Source organism: Penicillium verrucosum (assembly GCF_028828655.1).
Source record: "Penicillium verrucosum strain IBT 35672 chromosome Unknown utg000002l_segment0_segment0, whole genome shotgun sequence".
NCBI lineage: Eukaryota > Fungi > Ascomycota > Eurotiomycetes > Eurotiales > Aspergillaceae > Penicillium > Penicillium verrucosum.
Genome location: NW_026643211.1, coordinates 2,483,125 through 2,500,623, shown reverse-complemented (window position 1 = coordinate 2,500,623; position 17,499 = coordinate 2,483,125). Strand labels below are relative to the sequence as shown.

Sequence of the window (17,499 nt, the reverse complement as noted above, 5' to 3'; positions counted from 1 at the left end):
GATTTGCCCCCCGATGTGTCCCGTGCACAACAAGGATGGATGATAAGAACGATAAGCCTACATTATGCAGATAAGACCAAAGGGACGAATGAGAAGAGAGAGCTCAAAAGTACCTCGTAAAATTTGCTTCGCGTGTAGAGATATAGAGATATGCTTAATTGCTATCCAAGCTGCATACACAGGTCTAATGCAAAAGAGACAATCAATGCGATCGTCACTGTGAGCCCTTAGTCATTGGTCGATTCCTATGGAAGTACCTAGGTACTCTCTCTACTGTTTCTCACCCGGCAAACGGACATTCTGCCACCCTCTTCCGTCGCCGACGCCCTCTACACTGCCGTGCGGTCGGATCCCCTGCCACTCAGTGACATTGATCCACCCAATCTGCTGCACGTCGCCAAATCCACCAATCCAGTACGCATGGGTGACCACCAGCCGGGCCCAGAAACTCGCATGAGGCGAGTAAGAAGCACCAGGTAGCCAGACCTTTGCATCAGGATGAGGCTCGAGGAAACACTTCTCGAGGGCTGCAGCTGCGTCATCGGGAAGCGGGGACGGGAGGTTATCCAAGTATCCGAAGAGGGTGACGCGAGGCAGAGCAGCCGGGCTGAGAGGAAGACCAGGGTATACTGGACCGGCCTCATTGAGATGATCCCACCAGTCTAACTGGAGACTGAGATTAGACCCTGCTGCAATGTTCTTAAAAGTGGTTCCAATGCGAAGGCCAAGAACTGTTGGATCGCCGTTATCACCATGAGATAGATCCGATGGCAGGGACCCATCACAATCGGCAATGTACTCGCGGAGTGCGATCGAGAGGCCGGCCACATCCGAGGGGGCATGTGCGGAGGGTGGAAGGGACTCTGGGAAGTTGGTGGAGATGACGCCAGAGGGTGACAGAGCAAGCAGGCGGCGGGCCATCAAAGTTGAAGTAAACCATGACGGGCGGTTTAAGGCACTTTCATCTTCAATGTGGTTAGAGTTTGGGCCGGGATTCAAACTGTTTGGTTGTCCGAGGAAGGCCTGGAGATTGTCCGGAGGTGGGACAACAAAGCCATGGGCCGTGAGGGGTAAAAGTAGTGCGAGAGCACCAGTGAGGATGGAGGCCGAACGAGAGACCATCATGTTAATCAGATAGACGATTTGGCATTGGAATAACTACCGGATGTTCAGAGGAGCAAAGAAGAAGGAAAGCAGAAGGAAACTAGAAGGAAACTTGGAAGTGCGGAGAACACCCGTGGATCAGCTGATGGAAATCTTATCTGATCGGGTCACCTGCTCACCCGCTAGCCGCTAGTGGCACCACCTCTGATTTTCCTTCAGTCCCCGGGTCCAAGTATAGCTGGCTGTTCTTGGGCCAATATTATATCAGTTTTGGACAATTTGCGCTGTACAAAATAAAAAGATATGAGAAGGGAAAGGAGGAAGGAGGAAGGAGCAAGGTCATGCCTGCCCGAGGTCTGATGTCTTAAAGATGTCGATAAGAATATTAAGGAAGACACCCGAAGATACACTATAAAAGATGCCATTAAAATGCACAAATATTAAAAGAAAAATTGACTATTCGAGTAAAATAGAAAAATGACATAAAAAAACACATCAATCCCTCGATAATCCCTCGACAATCTCTAGTTAGACATAGCTTTCTTCCGTCTCCGGGTATTCCGCCGTCTTGACCACCTTATCCTTATCTCCTCTCTCATAGGTTGTTATACGTCGTTTAAGCGGCAGTTCCTCGTCAAGCTAGCAGGTGACGGGCGCGTTGCAATGATAGTCCGTAGGATCTTACATCTCACACCTAGATCGAGCTAACTACACCATCTGGTCGTTAAGATAAAGGCCGCCTCGGAAGCACCAGAATCAAAGGAAGATACTGTCAAGATGATATATTCATCATTGGTATTTGACACTATTGGATTAACTACGTGACAGAATATGACATGGCGTCATATGGATGCTAGCAAGTACATCGGGATCCACGATGCAACGCTTACTTGCGCTTTGGCTTGGGCCGGATGAAAGGGTCTGTCTCTTTCTTTTTGCGTGCCATCGGGGGTCGGGGCTTGGGAGCACCTTGATTGGGAGCCTAGATTGATAATATATCAGCATGAGTAATTAACGGAAAAGTAGTCAGCCAAGAACATGACACTTACACCTGCTCCTGGTCTCGTCGGTGGAGCCCTTGTCGGGTCATTTTCGGTAGGATACGCCTGGCCATCGCGAGAAGGTGTGATGAGACCCTAAGAAATCATTAGCATAAATGAAAGCCAGTTAGTTGATCTAATGAACGGGAAAACTCACTCCTGGTGGGCCGTTGGTTGGCGGGCCCTTTGAACCATTGTGAGCATTGGCCACTGGGTTGGCGCGAGGGGGGCCGGAAAGACCCGGGTGGCCACTAACTCTTGAAATATTCGAATTGCGAGCAACAGGGCCAGATAGACCGGGATGGGCACTACCCAAGGGGCCCTTTGGTGCCCTGATTGGGGGATGTGTCTGCCCGGTACGAGGACGCTGCCCTCGGGGTCCATCAGAGGCAGAGTCTTCACGCTTTCTCTTCGCAGAATTATCAACAAGGTTCGTTGGCGGGTTTGAATTTGTGGCTTGAACAACAGGGATTTTAGGGTCGTGTCCTCCCAGTTGCCGCTGTCGTTGACGCTCAGTGAATGAATCTTGACGTTGCTTGAGGTTAAACTCGTCCCTCTCAAGGCGAGATTTCTCAAACTTTGAAAGAACTTTCGTGGACTTGCAGTTGTGGGACAAATGCCCACATTCGCCGCATTCAAGACATCGTTCAGCACGGCATGCAGCCTTGGTGTGACCAGGCTGACCGCAGCGGAAACAGGTTCCTCGAGCATTTTCCTTTGCTTCGTCATTGTCGCAGTTGTGAGTGAAGTGGGCGGCGCTTCCACAGATCCCACACATTTTCGTCGGGTCTAGGCCTTTGCCTCCCCCCGAAGGTCCATCAGGTCGTGGAATTGGAGGTGTACCGTGTTTAGGGGTAGAGACCGAGACGGGGCGTGAGTCAAGGCCAATAGAGGTCGATGAAGGGCGAGGGATTGATGGTGCAGGGGGTTCATAGTCGGAAGACTCTGGGGTTTCTTCGGCGTCAAGGTCAACCATTTCAATTTCTTTGTAGCCAGTGAACTGCGGCTTCTCCAGGATCTTCGCAATATCACCCTTCGTGTAGACATTTCGCTCCCGCGCGTTCTTGATGAGCCCATTCCAGAACTGGCCCTGTTCCAGGGACTGCGAGTTACCTAAAACCCAAAGCGATGACTTGGCACGGGTGAGACCGACGTTCATACGGCGGATATCCGCCAAGAAACCGATACCCTTGTTGGATGCCCGCACACAAGAGAAGATAATGACTTCACTTTCTCTACCCTGGAAAGCATCAGTGGTATTGAAATCAACCTTGTTGAGAATTTCTTCGCCATATCGTTGGGTAAACTGGTTCTTGAGCTCTCTCAGTTGGCCCTTGTAAGGTGTGATGATGCCAATCTTGCCGGCAAAGTCGTATTCTTTGACATCTGTGATCAAACGATCATACAGTTGCATGGCCACTTGTAACTCCGCGTAATTGATCAAAGAATGGCCTCTGGCCGCAGATGAGTGCATGCCCTGAACATCGAAGAATCGGTACGGACTAAGAAGCTCGCTTTGATGCCAGGGACGCTCGCGAAGCTTAGCCATGTCCGGTCCATCCTGCAACTTGCCATCGTAGAACGTCACACTGGGGAAATGACTGATCGCTGGATGCATACGGTACTGGATATCCAGCAAGTGCACGTCTTGAGGGTGATTCTTCTGCATGCGGACGAACAAACTCTGTTCATACTGGAACTTGGAGGCCATTTTTGACAGAACAGTTGGAGGCAACTGTTTGGGATCACCCACAAGAACACATTTCGAGCACCCGTACTTCAGTGGGATAAGAGCACTGAGTTCAATACACTGCGCCGCTTCATCGATGATGACGGTTTCGAACTCGACATTCATGCCTTGGAAAATTTCATGCCCAGAACCACTGAGAGTAGTGCAAATGACATGAGATTCATTGATGATTTGTTCTTGGATCCGCCGTTTGTGCATATCAGCATTACGGGCCAGCGTATGGTTCTGATCACGAGCTTTATCAATAGACGTGCTCAGTTGAGATCGCTTCTTTTTCATCAAGTCAAATTCGCGCTCCAGCTCTTCTGGAGGAGGTAATCCCTTTGCTCGAGCCTCATCGAGTTGTCCACGAAGCTCTTTAAATGCTATATCAGTCGTCTTGTGCTCTTCATAGAGCTTCTGCAAGTCGACACCGTTGCCTTTGCTGGGATCCTGGTTCAAACGGGTATTGACCATCTCATCGAGGGTAACATCCAACACCTTGGTGTTGATCGCGTCGCTTCTTCCTAGACGAAGGACAGAGACTTTTTCTTGTCGACCATGGGCCGTCTTCACACCCTCCTTCAATCGCATGACTAACTCGTCGACAGCAGCATTACTAGGCGCACACAGGAGAAGTTTCTTTGAGAGGGCATTTCTTGCAATAGGAGCACCGTTAAATTTGATCACCTGTTTCCCAAGCACGTCGCTTAGAAGGCTTCCGACAAGCGCGACGATGGTTTTGGTCTTTCCCGAACCAGGAGGACCTTGGATGAGAGTAAATGCATCGTTGTCAACAGCTGACTTGATGGCTCTTGCCTGGGCACGATTGATGGAGTAATTATCCATGATGGGCTGCAGTCTTGTGTCTGAATAAGTAAGAAGAGGTGAAGGCTTAGCCAAGACAATCTCTTCACACAGATCATAGTACTGCAACGCCATCAGGGCACCGTATTCACGCTCCACCGGGGTCAAAGATGTGATCTTGGCACCCCAGGCCTCAGTTCCTGGCCCAAAAGAGGACAGGAACTTGTTACTCCCAGGATTGACCCGATATGTGACCTCCATCTTTTTGTTTTTCCGATTGACACCACATACACGCGCAAGAACATGGGGGTACTCGGGTCGGTTGTGAGGTTGGGCGAGTTGGAGAACAAGACCAAGTCACCTTCACCCATGCTGAAGTCCTTGGGAAGAATACCAAGCGGCTGGGTGCTGAATTCGATCCACGAGTCAACAGCCAATCGGGTCATGACTTTGACTTGGAAGGGTCGGAAAGAACCTTCGTCCTTCGCCTGTTGGAAACCTTGCCACGCCTCAAGAATCAACAAAGGTTCGAATGTATTTTGATATTCATCGGGTGTACGGAACGTGTTTGAGACCAGGGAATAATCGGTGCGGTCCGAGGTAGGAGGAAGATCGCCGGTTGCGAAAAAGTCCCAGGAGAGGATTGAGTGGTGAAGGGAACCTAGATCCGGAGCCAGGCGAGCTCGCATGTCCCGGACGGACCGGTGGCGCTTGACCTTTTTGATGGGTTGCTGTTGAAAAGATTGTTTCTTGCTCGATTCGTAGGCTGCGACAGCATCGGGTTTCTTCGGTTTGGCGCCAAAGAGTTCCTTGTCTAATTCATCTTCACTCTCAGAACCAGACTCATCACCAGAGGAGACCATCATGCTATCTGCGGCATTTGTATGATCCTTACCCTTAATACCAATACCCTTCAGGCCAGAGCCCTGTTCAGCTGTTTGCTCCCCAACGCCATAAGCGAACGTGTTCTTCTTGAGTCTGGCGAGCTCAATCTGATCACGCTTCTTCTTGGCCTCCCTTTCCCGTTCGCGCTTCTCACGGAAAGACAGGACGTGGGTGGTGTCATCGTTGGTTCGTACAGGAGGAACTGACTTGGGGAACATGTTCGGACGATTCTTGACAGCTGTTGAGGTTCGCATTTTGGCAGCCTTTTCGGAATCCCGTTTGGCCTGGGTTGCGAGGCGGGCTTTGTTGAATTCGACAGAAGACGACAGTTCAAGCAGAGTTTGGTCGTTCAAAGTATCATCGTCAAAGTCGTTATCACTGGTTATGCGAGAGGAGGGGCTCGAGACATCAGAGGGTTTGGCAAAAGCGGTGATTGAAGACTGTTTCTTGAGAGAAGCAGTTGAGGCAGTGACGACGGGTTTCTTATAGTAAGCCTCCAACGAGCGGACTAATTCTGCCCTTTCACGTTGATTGAGTATTGTTTTGATTGTGCCATTGACAGCAACCCCCTCAATAAACCTCAATGCATCTGGCTTCACAGTGGTCACATTCATCCCACCCAACCTCCGTAAAAGCTTTGCCACCAACCCTACGAGAGTAGTTGCCAGGAATTCATCCTTCAACCTAAGCCATTTTACCATGGCACTCATTGTCGCAGTTGGTGACTTAAGGAAATTCTCAGATGCAGAGGTCTGCCCCGGATCCGCATTCCCTACAGCTCCCAAAAACACACCATACTGATCAAAGAGAAGATCGGCGAACTGGATCGTGTCACGGCAAAATTCAAGCATGACAGCCTTATCATTACCCCGAAGGTGCCATGCCTCGGTCTCATCGAAGATCGTAGTCAATGCCAGCCACAGGTACTCCCAGAGCTTCTGCAGCGACATGACCTCCCGGCGATCGACGAGATTACGAGTTCGCAGCATACCGGTTTGACTGTCACATAATATCTCTACGATGTCTGTACCAGTGTAAAGCATTCTTGGAGCGGGCGCAAAAGTCTTCATGGTAGAGATCCGACGGAATGACCAACTGAGACCGTAGATCGTGGTCGTGAACGAAGATTGAAGGAGGTGAGAAATGGCATCTCGTCGAGCCGACTGGCCGCTAACAGCCTTGATCAGGTCAACTGCAGCTGTGTAGGTGTCATAGTCGGCGGCAAACAAGGCCGAAATCACAGCGCTACTAGTATCCTGACTTCGGAACAGCGTCTCAAGGTGCTCAGGTGGAAAGTCTGCGAGACGCCCGATGATTCGACATGAGAGGTTGGTTAGATGGCCATAAATCATGTTAAAATGGGTCTTCTCTTTGTTCCCTTCTCCTTTCGTGGGAAACATCTCCAACCCAACCAGGGGCAAGATTCCAAGGAGGGCCGAACTTGAGAGCGGGAGGTTATCCCGGTGGAGGTGTTTAATGACAGCATCCCATATGGGTGCAGAGTAGGTAGATACCCCGTGTGCCAGGGTACCGTCCTTCAGAAGTGCCTCATAGTCGGTCTTCAATGACTGACACTCCAATGCCAAGGTGTTGCGTACAACTTCCATGCACTGCGTGAGGATATTCTCCTGCCGACTTCTCTCAACGTCAAAAGTAGGGGGATTGATAATTACACCGATTGTGTCAGCAACCACTCCCATTGTCTCTGCCAACACGATTCGAGTAACCGTACCCCGGGAAGACTCATTTTCCGTGAAGCGGCGTAGTGTTTGAAGGAGGCTGGCCAAGCCAATATCGAAGCAGTGATACCGCGTTAAATTGGGATATTGGGTATCTTGAAGACGGCCAAGCAACTGTAATGTCAAGAACCGACAGGCAGACGGTTGGTGGGCACCCTTCAAAGAGCCGAGGAAAGGATTGATCCAGGAGAGCATGTCTTTCAATGCGGACTTCTCAAAAGGCTCACCCTCGGAGGTTCCCAATAGAAATGCATTGAATTGCGTGTTGTAGAATGTTTGCTCCATAATTGCCTGAGGGGAAATGGTTTGCATAGCATCCCAGAAGTCAACCGGAGCTTTCTCAAGGAACAGTTGGATAGTGTTGAGGAGAAATCGCAAGCCCGGCGCAGGTATGGCCAGATGATCCACGGAGAGACGGCAAGGGTCTATTTCCAATCCTCGAAGCTGATGTGTAATCTGTTCTTTGTCCAGCTTTCGGACGACAAGCTGCATGCCTCGCCACAACCTCTGAATTACCGAAAATTGCGGTGGCTGTTGTGACGCAGCTCGTAGCCCCATCAACAAGCCATCGCGTACTGCCCATTCAAACTCTTGAGTGGTAGGAGGCCGGGCGTATCGTGTCCATGACTGAACAGCCCAGAAGCTTCGGAATTGATTGGCATCGAAAAGAAAGCGAGAGACTGCAGGAATGTAATCTGAAACTTTTAAGCTTCGTTTTGTTTGAATGAGCTTGAATGGCTCATCAAAATATTCCTGCAAGAGACTTTCGTTGCGCAGCATGGCTTCACAGCTCAATGTCTCAAAGATTGACAACAACGCAGCCCTGTCCAAGACATCCAAGCCAATTTTCTCCAATGGAATCTGCTTCAACTGTGTTGTGGCGGTTGTCAAGTTGCGAGTGATTCGCCGAATGTCCCACTCGTCGATTCTCTGGGCGAATGCCTCGATATCATCTTCGTGATAGTTTTCCTCCTTCAGCAGGTCCATGAGCCAGATCTTGCCGATGTAATAATGCTTGATGCATAGATCACATTTCTCCAGCGATTCGTCCAGTTTGCTCAGGACCCAGTTCTGATCGTCCTCTACGCCATCCTTGTGGTATGCCAGGATGCGCATGGACGACAGGAAACTCTCTCTTCGAGCCGTTGCTTCGGCCACAACATCCTTGATAGACTTCCCCGCTTCATCCACTTGCTCTAAATCTTCATAGCGTCTATGATCATCGTCGTCTTTCCGGGGGCAGAAGAGGTGGGTGGCTTCCGGGAGGACCTTGAGTTCTCTGTACAACGCCCAATCTTGTTAGTTCCAGCCCATATGCGTCGAAGGGTTACTGAGGCCTACCTAATCGCAGCCAGAAACTCCATGGCGACTGTATTCTCGAATTGTGGAGATAGTTGTATCGAAATGACAGAGTGCGGTGCATTTCCTTCATCCCATGGGCAGACCAGCTAGAACATCGTTTTGCCGAGAGGTAACACTGATTTCAAAGTGAGTCCACCGGCTTTGGCTCAGCTGCTGATGAGAGAATCAAGTTAAGTGACGGAAGGCTCAAGCGAAGGACAAAGTAATGTTGATAGTAGCGAGGAGTGACCTCGTAACCGAATGCCGTATCTGACCACAATGCGCTGATGCTTTGGCGACGGAAAAGACGATGGATGGGCAAAAAGATTGAAACCACCCTGTGTCCCAAAGAACGAGACCCTATGTTTAGCCCAAGCAAATGAGGAAGAGAAAGAAGATGGCGAACAAAAATCACCAGAGCAAACGCGGGCTGCCAAAATACCATTGGCAGATTGTCTGGGCGGTACAAAGACTTATAGTGGCCACTGTTCAAAACACCCTTTATAGATGATTTGATGCCTGAATGCCTGACTTTAGAACAGCAGAAAAATTAAAATACCTGAATTTCTATTACAAAAGCCATAGTAATCATACCTAGGTAGTACCCTTATTCTCTTACGGTTTGCAAAAGTCAAGAATGAATCTTTCATCTGCATACAAAGTGAGCTAGTTATAGTATCTATAAATTTACCATACAGTGTATAGAGCGGTGTAAAAAGCGGTGCTAAATAAGGCACTCAGGCATTAACTCCCACCTACAAAAGGGGTTTTGAATCCTGGCCACTATAATTCTTGGTACTGGGCGGTGAATTTCTGTTAACGCGTGGACGCGCGCTATTTTACCCAACTGGGATAGTTACTATTTGGGAACCTTGGATGTGACGATATTGATGTAGTATAAGACAACACCATGGGGCAATTTTCTTAAGGATCTACATTTGGAAAGGTTAGAACTGTGCAATAGGAACGTTAAATGGCCACATTAAGTAAGTTCCTCGCTGAGGGCATTGAATAGAATACATGAATGCGACCCCGTATGCCCGCTTGTCCTTTTTGATGATGGCGGAAGCAACAAAACACATGAACAAGAAACACAAGCAAAGAGATCATCCAACAAGATATAATATCTAGATGGGTAACAGAGAACAGCAACCTTCAAACGCGGGTGTCATGCATTTGCAGGGACAGAAACGCTTTTGTACAAGGGAAAAACAGGTCAGTGTAGAGCATGCATCAGAACAATAAAAGGAAAACATTCGAGGCAGTGGGTAACAAGGAAAGGGTAAGAGTGAAGGGGTTAAAAACGAAGATCGCGCTAAGCATCCGACCGAGTAAAGGAGTAAACCAGAACGCCTGCTTTCTATCAGGGAATATAAAAGGCTCTCAAAAATAAAAACACCACAGCATATTGCTCGTCAAAATAGGGATGGCGAGGAGAAATCACAAGGAACAAACCAGACTGTGTGATGCGGGTAAAGTCATCAGTGACGAGTCATCAGGCTCAATGCAACCCAAGATGCGCTCCTCTATATCACATTATGTACAGGAGGATCGTCAGGAGTCCGGAACGGGTCTTCATGTTTATGGTGTGGTGTTTGCGATGATTCCACCCGGGAAAGCATGGCAGCGGAGGTAAAGTCGTTGCTTTGCTCAAAGCTCGGTCGACTCCGGTCAAACGAATGCCGTGTCCGCTCGTGAGATCGGCGAACATAGTCCACGGACTGTGGTCGTGGATACTGGTCAAGACTGGCGGTGTAGTTGGTGCCGTTACTGCCATTTTGACTGCGGGGGTTGTGGGTGTTTGCAGTTGGGGCTACCGATGGAGCATAGAAGGGCCGCTCTTCATCAAGAGCGGTAGTGTCCTGCTTCATAGCGGGCTGCACTGGCTTCACAATTTCCGAAGAGGCGGCCGATTCATCACTGCGAGCCGCAGGCTTCGGGCTGCCCTCTTTTGGGGGCATCGGGGGATCTTGTATCGCATCCAGATACTTGAATTTTCCCAGAGTCACTTGCTCGCGGATGATATCGACATCAAGCGGGAAAAACACCTTCTGGATGGAGTTGAACGTGAAACGCGGAAGCAAGCAAATCACAACAGTCATCAGAAGGACGACCCAATAACTCAATGATCCATAAACTTCAGCGGCGGAATGGAAGAATTGACCAGAGGAACTGAAAGAGGTGTAAATGCCAGTCCACAAGAAAATGAGAAGACTGCTGATGGCATTGATGAGAGAAGTGAACCAATCCCACCGGTAAGTATTCATCATAATGTAGAGATTGCTAGCAATCACGGCACAGGACGCGACAAGAACTCCGATACGAGCTCGGTCGTTGATGTTCCGTCCAGATTCGTTGACGAAGTTTGCCGGCGCGAATAGGAGGTAAGGCATGAAGAAACAGATGATTGACTGGTACATGCCATCGGCCATATACAACCTGTCCAAGTTAGTATACCTCGACACACCTCAAAATTTGGGGCAAGGGGTTCAAGTACCAGAACTTAAGCTGCGACCATTCCTTGCGCTCAATACCTCTCATATACAACTGAGGCACGGCAAGGGAGACCTTATCGTCCACATCCTGATCGAAGATACCCATGAAGATCACCGGCAATGAAGTGAAGGCGAGGTTGACCAACACAATGTAGGTATAGTCGAAGAGATAGGAGCAATCAAAGTCGTTGTATATACAGTACCAGAACAGCGCGAACGTCCACACAAGATTCTAGGAGGAGTCAGTGATAATACATTATGATATTCAGTACCAACACCACATACCTTGTAAAAGAAGTTGGCCGTACATTCTCCGAGCCGACGGTAAGACCATCTCCCATGCACTAAAAGAAGGCGCTGGAGATAGCGGAACTGACCAATCGCATAATCAGAAGACATGACAGCTTGTCTACCTTCTTCGCCAGCAATACCGACACCGACGTCGGCCTCTTGGATCATAGCCACATCGTTCGCGCCATCACCAACGGAAAGAGCCATGATGTTCAGTCCGTTTTTGACCATACTCACGACAGCGGCCTTCTGTGCGGGACTGACACGGCAGCAAAGAACGGACTTGCACTGCTTGCACAGCAGAAGGAATTTTTGCTTCAAGTCATCGGATAACATCAGCTTGAGGGTTTCACCATCAATGACCACGGCATGCGTAGCCTCAGGCGGTGAATGATCACTCCGGGCAGCAATAAGTTCCTCGTCAGAACCGGTCAACCCGAAAGTTTGCAAATGCTTGTCGAGTTCGTCAGAGGCCTGCTGGTGTTCAGTCTCAGGAATGTTCAATACAATCAGCTCCATGTTATTATTGAGGAGGTTGCAAGAAAACCCAATGTTGATGGCGGTCTCAACCTTGTCGCCGGTAAGGACCCAAAGTTTGATACCAGCGTCCGCAAGAAGCTGGATTGTGTCGGGCACGCCATCCTGGAGTCTGTCCTCAATGGCAGTTCCGCCAATAAGCATGAGCTCCTGTTCAATCTCGCTAGAAACCTTCTCTAGTTTCTCCTCACGGTCTGTGATCGCAGCGGCAGCAATATCATGTTCCCGAGCCCATGAGTAGTATTCATCCTCACTAAGCAATCGGTCGGCAACACACAGGGTCCGGAGGCCTTCCCTGGCGAACTCCTCCAGGTGCTCTGCGGTTTGTCGACGAAGCTCCTGTTGTTTGCCACGGGCTAGACGGGAGTAAATGATACTGTCCGCACCCTTGCAGAACAGGCGAATCGTACCATCAGGCATTCGGATGATTGCACTCATTCGTTTTCTGGATGAGTTGAATTCAAGGGTGTTCAGAACTGTATAGGTGCGTTCCTCGCCCATGACATTCAGGAGAAGATCGTCACCGGCACGGCCCAGAACAGTGAATCCGCAATCTCGGGCGGTGCTGACCAGCGCTGCCTCGTCGGGAGACTGGGCCTTGAACTCAATTTGAGGTGGATCTCCGGGAGTATGCTCGGTAATAACGGTATGACACAGGGCAAGGGCTAGCATGAAGTCCTCGGTACAGTGCTTCTGTCGGTCTCCGGATTTTCCTCCCAAGTCAGCCACAAATTTCGGCGCAACGAACGTCAGCTGGTCGTCGTGCAAGTAAGGGTTGTCATGGATGTCACGCAACAGACCCAGCATTCGCTGCGCATCAGCATCAATTTGCTGCCGAGCTACTGCTGCCTCGGCATCGGCATCAGCTCCGTCGCGACGCCGCATGCCGATCTGAGCTTCCGTGTAAGCCTCTCCATATGCCAGGCCGTTAACCGTACACTTTTTGAACTCCATCAAGTTTTGGGTCAAGGTACCAGTCTTGTCAGAAAAGATGTACTCGACTTGACCGACGTCGTCTGAAATGTTCCAAGACTTGGGCACACAATAGATGCCCAGTCTCTCGTAGTACATGTAGAGATCGCTGTGGATGAAAACCGCCTGGATGGTCCGAACAATTTCAAGCGAAATGTAAAGCGAAATGGGAACTAAGTTCTGGAACAGGATGACAGCGGTCCAGAAAGTGACAATACCAGTTACGGGTGGTGTGCCTCCATAGGACCCAAAGTCGAAATAGTCTAGCGATTTGTCCGGCGCGGCCCATGCGATTCCATTCACAATACCAGCGACAAGACACATGAAGAACAGGATGATAAAGTTGTAAATGACGTTCCAGTTGAGAGCCTTTGCCATATGAGGTCGTTTGGCTGGGGTCGCGCCGGAATTGAGCATGATCTTGCTCTCTCCGCCGGTGAAGAGGACAACACCCAGAACCCATTCGGTACTCCTCAAAGTGCAACCACGAAGCAAGATGTTGTTGATAGAGATGGGCTCAACCATCTCCTTCCGGGGAGCTTCGGGGAATTGTGGGTCGCGCTGGTCCCAACGCACGGCACCATTGTAAGAGTACAGATTGGCATTCGGGGCCTCACTTTCGATCACAAATTCTGCCTTTTCGCAATCTCTGGCGTGTCGAACTTGCCGGCCACAGTGGAGAGCTTGGCGGACCTTCAAGTTAGTCTCTCCATCCAGGCCTTTCGTTTCGATATAACAGGCGCCATCCGGATCAGAAGTGGACAGAATCACGATATCAGCTGGAATCGGGTCTTCGTTGTACAATCGGACAAAGTCGCCAACTTGCAGGCTTTTCCACTGCTCTCGCTTAAATCGGGCCTTGCCGGGTGTCTGCTTGGATACGTCCAGGACGGTTCCATGTTTCCTGTCCGGCGTAGGCTCCATGACGCTCTGTCGAGCCGCGGTGTTCGGCGACAGATACTTGTTTTCGGGGTTGCTCATCATCGGCCAATCTTCGCGAGCTTCGGGCTGAGGCGATGGAACGTCGGTCATCGGGATGGCGACGTCTTCTGGTGCTATGGAGTTGCGCTGCGTATAAATTGATGCCCGGGGATCCGCTGTACTCAAGAACGAGCCTCTTCTTTGCCCCTGGCCGTCATCTCCACCTTGCTCTTTCTTCTGAAATCTAGAAGAAATCCATTTATACGTGGCAATCGAGCCCCTGGTGGAAGCCTTCTTGATACGACGCCATAAATCAATGTTCTCTTCTGTCGAATTGACATTGCTCCATTCAATCAGTCTGTAAACCGGAGCATTATTCACTTGATTATCAGAGACTGTGCGTCCCCAATCCTCAATGGCATCTTTGATAGCGGTCACGACGATAATGACGATTAGAGGAACGGCGTTCAGACCGGGATTGTTGGCACCGAAAATTGGAAAAAACTAGAATTTTATCAGCCAATGCTAATTGGGATTGAAGCCATGGAAACGGATATGTCACTGCGTACGTTAAGAATGATGACGAACAAGAAATAAATGTTCGCGATGTTGTGAAACTGTAGCCAGATGTTGTAGGGAACAAATGTGAGCGCTGTGTACTTGGCCGTGCGAATTTTGTTTCTGGGATACGTGATATGCAAATGACCATCCTCATCTCGTTCGGTTTCCGGGATGGGAATACTGAAGTAGATTCTCCGATTTGGTCCTTCTTGCGGGGTCTCGGGTCCACTATTCGCTGAGATGCTTGTGTTGGTCGACTTTCGTTTTTCATCTTTCATATCAGACCGTTTATGGAAGCGATCAATAATGGAAACACGCTTCTTCATGCCTCCAGGTCCAGGAGCTCGCGTGGTAGCCCATCTTTGTCGTTTCGTTGGCTTGGAGACGTTGCTGCTGACCTCCCCGATCTCACCACCATGCTCGTTGTTTTCCTCCCCATTATTCCCAGGGAAGCGCACGGAAGCCATCTAGGCTATTGGTGCGCCCAAAAAGGGCATAAAACTTGACAGAAACCTTGATTATTGGTAGCCGACAAGCATCCGGTTTGAGTGGCCGAAATCCGACGGCGCTTGGCGCAGAGAAAGACTGCGGGTCTGGGTGCGTTCACAGGGGGTTGAGGGCGAGGTAAACACAATCTCATGGGCGACTCCAGTCTCGGGCAAATCAGGGGTCCTAGGTGCGCGTGTTTGAAGATGATCTAGTTGATGAGCTTCGAGTAATCATTCAAAACTATTCAAGACAGGGTTTCCGCGGCTGATCGTTGATGGAATATTATTGCAATGCGAAAGCCGAGGGGTCATAGGGCGCACCCACAAGGGGCCATTCAAAAGATTAAAGTGAAAAGAAAGGAAGAGAAGAAGCACCAAAGTGGTGATTTTGTGCTTCGAGGGGTGAGAGAGAGAGAGATGGAGTAGCCACCTGAGCTTACCCTATGGATCTCAGTACAAGTACGGGAGAGTATGTAAAATTGTTACCACCCGCCCGTGGATGCTTACTGATGGGGCCGGGTCAAAATACCTTTGCTTTGTCATTCAAAGTGGACTTGGCAGGGGACGTTTACACGCGTCAACTGTTAGAATTCGTATAATTGGGTATAATATGGTTTTGATTGTGTTTTACACTGCCTCTTTCTTCTGTTCTAGGCTTCTTTAGGTATCTTTATTGTTCAAAATGTTCCCAACAGGCTATATATCACTTAGGGCTGATAGGCTGGGCCATGTATACAATCTCGGACTCAACGGACAATACACGTAAAGTCCGGTAATTATAAATGTCCAGCCCCGTTCCGGGGGCTACCTAAGTTCACCCCTTCTCCAGGGCTAAATTTCTGACTGTGGCAATCGGGGTACGGAGTACTCGGCACTTGAACTCTGGGACAGGAATATATTGATTATACTACAGTATGGAGCAAGCATAAGCGATACGAGGTGTACTCCGTACTGGTAGTAAAATGGATTCTGGTTTTATTTCGGACTTTCGCTGGGTACGCATAGGGGCACTGCCACTATCAGCGTTATGATCGAGTACAACTCGGCTTAACGTGGGATTACCTCCCGTACGGAATCTGGATGATCCCCAGTTCTTCACTGCAACAGAAAACCCCTCGGTATCCGTTTGATCCGTACTCCGTCGCAGAACTCTGGAGTAACGGTTATTGGCCCACAGCTGTTGTTTCTTCGCCCCCACTATCAAGTATTAATTTAACAGCTGGCCTTTTGTTATATTGCAAGTTTTCTATAGTATATGTTGTATCTACAACTGTAGGTAAATAACTAGTTATCCATTCTTCTTGTATATATGTTGGAGATGGATTTTCTATCTTGATATGTGTAATAAATTTATACATAATACATATGTAGTTATATTAGAAAATTCCGACAAATACGCACACAACGAGATTTTCTTTTCTTTTCTTTTTTTTTTCTTCCGTGTCTCTCCTAATGATATCAGAGGACCCAGGTTTCGGGGTCGGAGCATCGATCCTGAAACCACACGGCACGAGCTTCCCGGTCCACCTGAGTCAGCTTTCTTAATTTTTTTTTTTTCTCTCGGATAGCCCTGGAGGTATGTTCTGGGTAGCATCTGCCAAATTCCCAATGCTCATATCCATATGGGTCAAAATCTCATTGGACCCGTTTTTATTTTTAATGTCGCGTGTATAAATATTTTTTAATCTTTTATGCTACAACAGTATGTTGTATGCATCCTGGCTCCTTGTTTCTTGGCAGAAAAAGAAAAAAAGTAAAAAGGAATCTCTTGGCTTCAGGAGAATACTCCTGAATAGGCCCGATGATCACCATCCTCGTATGGAGTAGGGTTTGCGGGTTGCCCGGAACTCGTTCCCCCTTTCTACGGAGTAGCCTAACAAAATACCCAGGTGTGTTACTCACAAAGTTTAAGGTACAGATCTCAAGGCAAGGGTGTAAAGCAAAAAAATGTACCTGTAGTACTCTGCTGTATACAGTGCAACCTTCGAATAGTGTGTTGATACAATAAATAATATTGTACGGAGTAGAACATTCAATTTTAGATGTCGTCGACGCGACCACGAACCATACTAGTGGGCCCTGATAAAAATGAAAATATCGCAAAGAATCGGCAACTTCCATCTCAAGATTGACGTTGATTAGATGAGATTTGTTCTTCGACAATTAGTACGGAGTACCGAATATCCATGGATGAACTGGAGTACGAAGAACGGATTAATAAAAGTAATAGGTAAATACTAGTACTAGTAGGATCAGCCCCAGATCGACGCCACCAGGAATGTGGCTGTCAGATCTACAGGATACAATATAAGATAGTTATAACTAACATATTTTGTAGATAAATATGTTATAACTAGGTAGGACCAAGTATGTATGTTGTACTCCCAATGTACAAAAGTACATATGTTGTATCAATTCAATCTATTTTATAAAATTTGATCTATAAGTTCTGGCCTCAAAGAACGTTTGATTGGACTGTTAGCGTTCGAAGGTCATTGCCCCATCCAGGTTCCACCTGAGGCAACCTTCCTGGGAGAACAAAGAAAATACAGATGAGTCAGCAAAGCTCATGTGACATCGCGCCGAATT

At 48.7% G+C, this 17,499-nt stretch overlaps 3 protein-coding genes across 3 annotated transcripts; all 3 read right to left on the bottom strand.

The window, feature by feature from the left end:
• Positions 1–270: 270 nt before the first annotated feature.
• On the bottom strand, positions 271–1,122 carry N7516_006597 (uncharacterized protein; the record flags this gene model as incomplete). Its single annotated transcript, XM_057219317.1, has 1 exon — positions 271–1,122. The coding sequence occupies one exon, from the start codon at positions 1,120–1,122 to the stop codon at positions 271–273; it is 852 nt and encodes a 283-aa protein (XP_057073408.1).
• An 868-nt stretch (positions 1,123–1,990) lies between these two features.
• On the bottom strand, positions 1,991–8,668 carry N7516_006596 (putative tRNA-splicing endonuclease; the record flags this gene model as incomplete). Its single annotated transcript, XM_057219316.1, has 5 exons — positions 1,991–2,086; positions 2,154–2,240; positions 2,302–4,941; positions 4,974–8,583; positions 8,646–8,668. The coding sequence occupies 5 exons, from the start codon at positions 8,666–8,668 to the stop codon at positions 1,991–1,993; spliced, it is 6,456 nt and encodes a 2,151-aa protein (XP_057073407.1).
• A 1,503-nt stretch (positions 8,669–10,171) lies between these two features.
• Positions 10,172–14,889, bottom strand: N7516_006595 (uncharacterized protein; the record flags this gene model as incomplete). The annotated part of the gene is made up of 4 exons (XM_057219315.1): positions 10,172–11,084; positions 11,143–11,372; positions 11,426–14,365; positions 14,431–14,889. The coding sequence occupies 4 exons, from the start codon at positions 14,887–14,889 to the stop codon at positions 10,172–10,174; spliced, it is 4,542 nt and encodes a 1,513-aa protein (XP_057073406.1).
• Between the last annotated feature and the right edge of the window lie 2,610 nt (positions 14,890–17,499).